This window comes from Mytilus californianus, unplaced genomic scaffold, assembly GCF_021869535.1.
Source record: "Mytilus californianus isolate M0D057914Y unplaced genomic scaffold, xbMytCali1.0.p SCAF_1, whole genome shotgun sequence".
Taxonomy (NCBI): domain Eukaryota; kingdom Metazoa; phylum Mollusca; class Bivalvia; order Mytilida; family Mytilidae; genus Mytilus; species Mytilus californianus.
This window is the reverse complement of record NW_026262581.1, coordinates 62240213-62249628: the sequence shown is the minus strand read 5'-3', so window position 1 is coordinate 62249628 and position 9416 is coordinate 62240213. Positions and strand designations below refer to the sequence as shown.

The 9416-nt window shown below is 31.1% G+C and overlaps 1 protein-coding gene and 1 long non-coding RNA gene across 10 annotated transcripts in view; both read right to left on the bottom strand.

The window, feature by feature from the left end:
• Positions 1-1899: 1899 nt before the first annotated feature.
• Positions 1900-3141, bottom strand: LOC127705911 (uncharacterized). Its single transcript, XR_007984108.1, has 2 exons — positions 2665-3141; positions 1900-2517 (listed from the first exon to the last, which is right to left on the bottom strand). It is a non-coding gene; the product is annotated as an uncharacterized LOC127705911 (long non-coding RNA).
• Positions 3142-4811: 1670 nt separating this feature from the next.
• LOC127705440 (trichohyalin-like) overlaps positions 4812-9416 on the bottom strand; it is a 68442-nt gene continuing 63837 nt past the window's right edge. For all 9 annotated transcript variants that reach the window (XM_052209766.1, XM_052209760.1, XM_052209783.1 and 6 more), the window contains one exon: positions 4812-6632. In XM_052209766.1, coding sequence (XP_052065726.1) covers positions 6477-6632 — 156 coding nt within the window. In that variant the 3' untranslated portion in view covers positions 4812-6476. The remainder of the gene's footprint in view (positions 6633-9416) is intronic.

Sequence of the window (9416 nt, the reverse complement as noted above, 5' to 3'; positions counted from 1 at the left end):
GAAAACCAGAGGCTCTAAGAAGGATGTATTGCGCACCTGATATTTCTGCATAAACTTTATTTATACATTGTAACAAGAATATGTCTGTTGAATGGAATGTGTAGGCAAACAATCTCGTCTTGGATCTGGGATCCAACTCCTCCAATGAGACCCCGATTAATGGGCTACCACTCCTATAAGCAGTCCACTAAAATTATTTGCCTTGCTAATCATTTTTGCTTTCTACTGTTTCCCCAATCTGCTATAGTTATCATCAAAAACAAAAAAAAATTGGTGAAAATATCCCATTTAGGGGCAATAACTACTATGTTGACATTTTGGTGAATCTTGTCTAGCTGATCAGTTTTGTTGTTTTAATTTCGTTTGTTCTATCTATTATAGTTAAAATTAAAGAACCTTTGTGAGCACACTCACATACCCCATGCCCCCACATTGTCACTGGACAAACAAAATCTCACCAGATTCCTAAGTTCAAAGACTCATAACTCTACAAAAGTCAACTGATAAAAATTTTCTTGTGGATATGCACATTAACATATTATGTCCTCATTACCTACAAAGTTTCATGAAATTCTGTTGTGTGGTTTCAGGGGAGTTACGATGACAAGAACAGGACTGACAGACTGTAGTATATTGAGGCCAATAAGTTCAAAGGGGCATAACTCCTAGAAAAAAAATTGAATCATAATTTCCTGTCGATATGCACATCTACATAGTATGTCCTTTTTATCTACAAAGTTTCATCAAATTCTGTTGTGTGGTTTCAGAGGAGTTAGGATGACAAACTGTTGCAGTAGTATATTGAGGCCAATAAGTTCAAAGGGGCATAACTCCTAGAAAAAGAATTTAATCATAATTTCCTGTCGATATGAAAATCTACATAGTATGTCCTTATTATCTACAAAGTTTCATGAAATTCTGTTGTGTGGTTTCAGAGGAGTTGCGATGACAAACTGTGCAGTAGTATATTGAGGCCAATAAGTTCAAAGGGGCATAACTCCTAGAAAAAAAATTTAATCATAATTTCCTGTCGACATGCACATCTACATAGTATGTCCTTATTGTCTACAAAGTTTCATGAACTTCTGTTGTGTGGTTTCAGAGGAGTTGTGATGACAAGAACAGGACTGACGGACAGACGGACAAAGGGATGGGTCAAAAACATTATACCCGACACAAAAAATTGTGTGGGGTATAATTATAGCAAAACGGGACAAAAAAGGTCATTAAAGGGCAATAACTCCTATCAGAAGTTGACTGATGATTTCATCTAATTTGACATATTTGTAGATCTTGTCTAGCTGATCCTTTTTGCTGTATTAAGTTTATAAGATTATAGGCAAAAAAACAAAAAGGGTAAAAGTCGTCATTGAAGTGTAATAACTCCTATAAGTAGTCGACTGATGATTTCTGTCATTTAATTAACTTGTAGATATCATTTTGCTGTTTACAGTTTCTCTTGACCTACTATATTTTCCACCAAAAAAAACATTAAAGGGCAACAACTTTTATAATGTGTTGACTTATGATTTCAGCCATGTTATCTTATTTGCAGATCTTGTCTTGTTGATCATTTTTGCTATTTAAAGTTTTCAAGATTATATTTGTCTTCCTGATCAATTTTGCTGCTTCTCTCTATCCATTATACTTTTTAACATGATAGCCAAAACCCTAAAAATGTGTACAAATTGTCATTTAAGGACAATAACTCCTATAAGGACTCATTTGACAATTTTGCTCTAGATGAACAAAGGGTAAAACTTGACATTCAGAAAATTTTGACCTGCCAGCTTTGCTTTATTTATTTTACAACTGTTTTCAAGATATTAGCAATTACTCGTATTTTACCCCTATGTTCTATGTTGGTGGCCATGTTTGTTTGCAATCAGAATCCTCAGCATATTAATACAAGAGTGCACACGCTGAAATGTCTCGCCTTCTTTACTAATCATTGATATTATGTTGATAGTCCTAAATATAAAGCTTTATTACAACTGTCACATAAACTTAACATTAACCAAGTAAACTAAACATTGACCAATGAACCATGAAAATGAGGTCAAGGTCAGATGAACCATGCTAGGCAGGCATGTACAGCTAACAATTCTTCCATACAACAAATATAGTTGACCTATTGCTTATAGTTTAAGAAAAACAGACGAAAACACAAAAACTTAACACTGAGCAATGAACCTTGAAAATGAGGTCAAGGTCAAATAAAACCTGCTTGACTGACATATAGATCATAAAATATTTCCATACACCAAATATAGTTGAACTATTGCATATAGTATTAGAAAAAAAGACCAAAACTCAAAAACTTAACTTTGACCACTGAACCATGAAAATGAGGTCAAGGTAAGATGACACCTGCCAGCTAGACATGTACACCTTACAATCATTCCATACACCAAATATAGCTGACCTATTGCATGCAGTATTAGAAAGAAAGACCAAAACTCAAAAACTTAACTTTGACCACTGAACCATGAAAATGAGGTCAAGGTCAGATGACACCTGCCAGCTAGACATGTACACCTTACAATCATTCCATACACCAAATATAGTAGACCTATTGCATACAGTATAAGAAAAACAGACCAAAACACAAAAACTTAACTATAACCACTGAACCATGAAAATGAGGTCAAGGTCAGATGACACCTGCCAGTTGGACATGTACACCTTACAGTCCTTCCATACACCAAATATACTAGACCTATTGCTTATAGTATCTGAGATATGGACTTGACCACGAAAACTTAACCTTGTTCACTGATCCATGAAATGAGGTCGAGGTCAAGTGAAAACTGTCTGACGGGCATGAGGACCTTGCAAGGTACGCACATACCAAATATAGTTATCCTATTACTTATAATAAGAGAGAATTTAACATTACAAAAAATCTTAACTTTTTTTTCAAGTAGTCACTCAACCATGAAAATGAGGTCAAGGACATTGGACATGTGACTGACGGAAACTTCGTAACATGAGGCATCCATATACAAAGTATGAAGCATCCAGGTCTTCCATCTTCTAAAATATAAAGCTTTTAAGAAGTTAGCTAACGCCGCCGCCGCCGCCGGATCGCTATCCCTATGTCGAGCTTTCTGCGACAAAAGTCGCAGGCTCGACAAAAACTAGATAGCCAAAGTATAATTGTGGCCTGGTTTGGTTCCAATAGGTCCAGTAGTTTCAGAGGAGAAGATTTTTGTTAAGTTTAAGGATGAACGCCAGGTGATGAGAATTGCTCACACTGGCCATGTAGACTAGGTGAACTAAAAAGAGGAAACAAATACTTCAATTTATTGGTGTTAGATGTATTTCCAATAGATTTTCAGTGATCAATGAACTAAAATGTTGTCAGCATGAACTATGATAAATACAGCATTGAAATAGTTTCCTATAGGACTCAGAGGAAATAAGTTTAAAACATTATTAAAAAATACTTTTGAAACTGAAATCCTTTATTTATGTGAAGAACTCTCAGTTTTATTTAATCGTAATTTTAACTGCAAGCTTTCTTTGATAAATTTAAGGCGTAAAAAAATCTAATTTGATAGAAAAACACAATTTAAACACATTTCATTGATTATCAGTTTTATAAAGAACCCAGGGGAAATGAGTTTAAAATTTAAAGTGGATGGTATACTTTGTCTGTTAGTCTGTTCATTTATCATTCCATAAATTGTTATATATTACAAATGTACTCAGTTATTGTACTAAGGAATGACTTGACATTTGGTTCAAACTTTAAAACATTTAAGCATATTTTTTTATTGTCATGCAGTCACTTTATGTTTAATGATATTTTAAAATTCTATAGTATTCATTGTATAAAGAAATGATTCAATATTTGGGTTTAACTTTCTTATGTTCAATTGTACCATATAAGCCATTTTCTGATCTGCAGGGCACTTTAGTTCCTTTTGACAATACTTTGAATTTTTATAATACCCACTGAGCATAGAATTTTCTACAATATATAATACAAGTAGGGATTTACTATTTAAAACATTGGGTGAATAAGTTGTTTGTTATATTTAAAATTATCAAACAACTCCATATTTGGAGCTATTGCCCTTAAATGAAGGTATGAATGACCTAATCAACAAGGGTCAAACAACCTCTTTGGGCTAAGTTTAATGTCATTCATCACAATTTTATTTTAACTACCATTACTATCAAACAGAGCAAAATGTTTATCATAATGATATTTCAACAACATTTTGACTAACTCTTCATGTGGGGTACATTCGTTGATCAGCAATATAAAATCTTCAAAATGTAAAATAAATGAAACCATCAATTTAACCCTTAATAAAGTAAATTTTAATGATGATAATCTTAACCAATTGTAAAGTTTTTGCCTATACCAGTAATCTTGATAACTAAAATAGATTAACAGAATTCTAAGAGCAAAATTTGATCATCAGGAAAGAACTGTTTAAGGTATACTGGTACATGTTTTAAGATGGTTCAACTCACCTTAACCTCATTTCATGGTTAGTTATCAATTTTAAGTTTTCCTGATTAGGTCAATTTCTCAGATACTAATAGTATAAGGCCAACTATATTCCATGTTGGACTAGGTTAATCTGACCTTGACCTCATTTTCTTGGTTCATTGGTCAACATCTCAGATACTATAAGTAATAGGATAACCATATTTCGTGTCCATAATGATTGAAAGTTGTTCCAAGTCTGACTGGCAAATCATGTACCTTATATATGGACAGAAAGGTATGATGACAGTGGTTAAACAATATCCTCCAAATTTTGTCACAGGGGAATAAAAAAAACAATAATGACTACTATAGAAAGAAGTTTTATCAAACTATCTCCTGTACAATAATTTACACCAGTTATAACTGATTAAATATATAAAATGGCATTTGGAAAAATATATAAACTTCTTAAAAATGGTAAACAAAATAGTATGGACGGATTAAGTGACAAAACAAAACATTAACACCAGCACAAATTGTAGAAATAAAACTTTAAAATACATAACTATCAAGACTATATATTTGAGTAAGGTACTAACTTGGAAGTCCTCTAATAATGAATGAGTTTGCTTTATCTATTTTGTTATACTAAGCAGACTTCTGGGTTAGATTTAATAATTTTTTTTTATCAAAAGCCTTATGAATCTTGAAATTATAACAAAAAAAGTAATTCCTGATTAAATTAAAGATGACATGGTAGGATTTGTAATTATGAATCAGGGAACTCCATTCTTGCAAAACAATCACATTCTAGTATAAATGAAATGTTTGTATTTTTTTAGGTTTTTTAAACAATAATTAAAAAAATGTGAATGTTTAATTTTATGATAATTGATGATAATATCTGAAGAAGTTAAAGAATCAGAGCCTATGGCCAAAACATTCTATACAATTATTTGCCTTTTACAACAATTAATTTAAATTTTATTTGAATTGCTTTATTTGAATTATCAAAATATAATAAATAAATTTGCAATAATATGCAATTGCTTTTTGAAAGAAGTTATATGTTTGTAATTTTCAAACAGTTAAAAAAGAAGAAAAGAACGAACATTCAAGCACTAAAACATATATATCCTGAGCATTGCAAAATATGGGGAAAAAATATAGACAGAACACTAACATTAAACACTATAGACAGATTTGGCCGCTAATTGTAATGAGCATAATGGACACAGTAATAAATAATTGACTTTTTTATAAAATCTAATACTAAATTGTAAAGAAAATACCTATTTGCATTCAGTGTTTCATGATAATTAATTGAAGGAATGTTTTATTTATGATATATATTTATCCATTTACTAATGCAATAAAGCCTTTTCTTGTCAATATTTTTTTTACAAAAGTCTTAAAATTTTCTATGAAATTTTCTCATCAAACATATTATAACCTATTTCTGAACTAATTTTTATGAAATTTTCAAAAAATAAAGCAGAAACATTTCCAAATTCCCTTATACATGTATCTTCTTTAGCTCTTCAAAGATTTCCAGTTTTAAAGAATTTATATCTCACCTTAAATATTATTTCTTAAATTTTGATGTCATATTTTTTCATTGAAGATTTTAAAAATTGAAAAAAAAATTTATTAGTGAAGAATACACCAAATTTAAAATGATAAGCTTGACATAAATGTGCTTCAAACAGTAAAAAATTTCTTGAAATCAAAATAAAATATTTCTACACAATTTTGAAAAATGATTTTAATGTCGAATATATAGGGGACAAAAATTGTAATATATAATTTTGAACCTAACTATGCAACTTTTCAATATCAAATTTATATTATATTTATTTTATTTTTACAGAACCCTATTGATATCTAAATCTTTCATTTTCATTTTCTGAATATTGGTTGTCATATATAACATAAAATTAACCATTTGAAATAAACATTCACACTGTTAAGAATTCTACGTCCCACAATGATATCACAGATATTTTATAACATTTACAACATGTTAACATCACGCTTTATTTGACAATGCAGGTGTTCTATAATATCTACTGTCACCACCAGGGGTCATTGCCATTTGTTGATTCCTTGATAAAGTCAAATGGATCTTCTTCTGGGTTAACTCTGCTCTTAAGGCTCTTAATTCTGTCTCAGCCTGGTTGCGTAGCTAAAATAATAAATAATCACCAATGAATAAATCCTTTTATTGTTATGGCCACCGTGTTGAACATCTTTCTTTGACTTGTGATATGTTTTACCGTCTCCTTGATATCTTCCTTTTATCCAAAGATTTCATCATAAGTTTATTATGCATGTTTATCAGTTCCATGATTGTTGTTTTAAAAATGTTGATAACAACTATCTTACTGTTTTTTTTTCTAAGTCCATGTTAAATCCAGAGACAAGTATTACAAGACTCAATTTAGAACTGAAGTTCTTATGAAACACAGACATGAACCATGGTAGTCCTGTTTGGTGTTCTTAAGAGTTTATTATGTAGCAATTTTGAGTATTAATTGAAAACAAGACATTAAAGGACATTAAAGACTGTATTGTGGTTTATTATTGCTTACATCTACTTCATCTGAACTCTCGTGGATAGTTGTCTCATTGGCAATCATACCACATCTCCTTATTTTTAATATTGAAGCCACTTCACATTCATTAGAATAAAAACACAAAGAACTCTTTCAATTCTTCAATTAGAAATTAAAATCATAGCAATATCCTGACAAATGAAAGATGAAAGATGTGTAACTAATGTGAAAGCCTTCTATTCACACACTATAACAACTCTAGTTGTAAAATGTATTTTTATGGATTGATCAGACTGTACATGCTTTATAATATGGTTAAACTATTTAAAGTAATGTCAATCAACTATAAACTACCTTGAGCCTGGTTGTCAAATAAAGCGGCCACCTTAGATATTAGATTTGCATCAAAAGTTTTAAATATCTGATAATTTTTTGCATCATACTGAATAAATTAGTGAATTGCATTCCATAGAGGAAATATCCATCTTTTTTTTTTCAAATTCAGTAACATATTATCAGTTTCTACTGCTTGCATAGCCCGTATCTGAATTTCACAACCAAAAGAACCTATATAAAAGCAAGAGGCCCCATTTTGCCTGTATCTATCACCTAACATGTATGTATAGTATTGATTAATGCTCACCCCAGATTTCAAAAGGAGCATATTGCTTTGCTATTTGAGGGGTCCAAAAATGAGGGAAAACGCCTTTGCTGTAATTTTTAAAAACATATTCAGAAAAATTGGTCAGGGATTCCCCAGTCTGCTGCCTGGCAATTGCCCAATTAAAAACTACCCAAAACAAACATGTGACATGGAAATCCTAATTTGATTCTACTTGAGGCCTAAAACTAAATACAGTTATAAAATCTTATTGGAAGTTTCAAAAACCCAATTTTTATGTTAAGTTCATGTTAATGGCAGCTGTGATGGTAGATTGGTAATCAGCACCATTTTTTTTTCTAATTAGTCCCTATAAGGATAGTCATTGCCAAGGTTGGTTTTAACTTCCTCAGTGGTTTTTGTTTGAAAGATTTGTTTTTTTTAAGTTTATGACATTGTGTTATTGTGACAACAATGGATGCCAAGTATGAGATTAGCTCAAAACTTATTGGAAAAACTAATCATTTAATCAGAAATTAAAGAAAGAATTCAAATAATTTTTCTCTGTAGTAACAATGGTTACCTTAGGTGCTGATATTGATCTTCTTACTCAGTGTCCGAAAAGAATCATCTTATTCATGAACATTCACCTAACAGTTCCAAAACATTGTATTTTTAGCAGGAATCAATTGGTTGGCAAAGTTATTGAGCATAAGTTTCTTAAGGACAATACTCTAAAGACAATACACATTTGGTTTAAAGTAGATCAGGTGTCTTTTTCTGAGCATCCCTTTTGAATGTTCCAAAAATACTTTTTCAGTTTAGAATATTTTACCAAACATCATTCAATATACAACAGAAACATCTAAAACTTGAAATTTAAAGATTAAACTATCAAAATATTCAGTGTCGTTAAGTGTAAATTTTCACAAAAATACTTTTAAAATCAAGGGCAGATAATTACTTTGAATTTGATAGGACAATTTGTGTTATTTTGATTTTTCAAGAAAAAAAGGCTGGTGACCCCCTATTTTCATTTGATATTTCGGAAGTATTCATGAAAAGCAATTCTCTCATTGAATTTTAATCAATTCTATCGTTTAATGTTTCCTCCATAAGGAAAACTTTAAGTTTCCCCTAAATAACCCATACAAAATATCTGGGATATCGTTAATTTCAATGTATTTTAACGAAAAAAGAAGGTCTGTGACCCCAGTTTTTATATTGAAATTTGAAAGTTTACTGACGCAGAAGTCTTATACAGCAGTTAAAAAAAAATCTATCGTTGAACATTTAGACACCCCAGCTACCTTAAACATTGTTTCTGTGGTATTATAATCCAGATTAACAAACAAAAGTTTACGACAGAAGAATGACTACAGGCTCAGTAGTTGCCAAGTGATACAAGCTCACAATTACCATAAAAGAAAGATTAATCAAAAAAGAAATAGTTTTGAAGAGTACAAAAATTCCAGAAAAACAATGGGTGTCTTAGCAATTTCAGTTTTATCAATTACTCCTGAGACCTCAACTTTTGAATTAGTGACTTCAAATAAAAAAAAAGTCCTCTTCATCCATTAAAAAGACTACATCTGTAAACAAATTTCAGTCTATCAATAGCCTATGTGACGTTGACCTTTGAACTATTGACCCCAACATCAAGAGTGCTCCTTCTCCTATTGGGCATTGTAAAATAAAGGTCAGTAAAAGTTGGCAATACGTCCAAATCTAGCTACTGTCACCTTGACCTTTGACCTTTAGACACAAAGCAAATAGAGGTTTTCCTTACCTCATGGGACTTTATCAGAAAGAT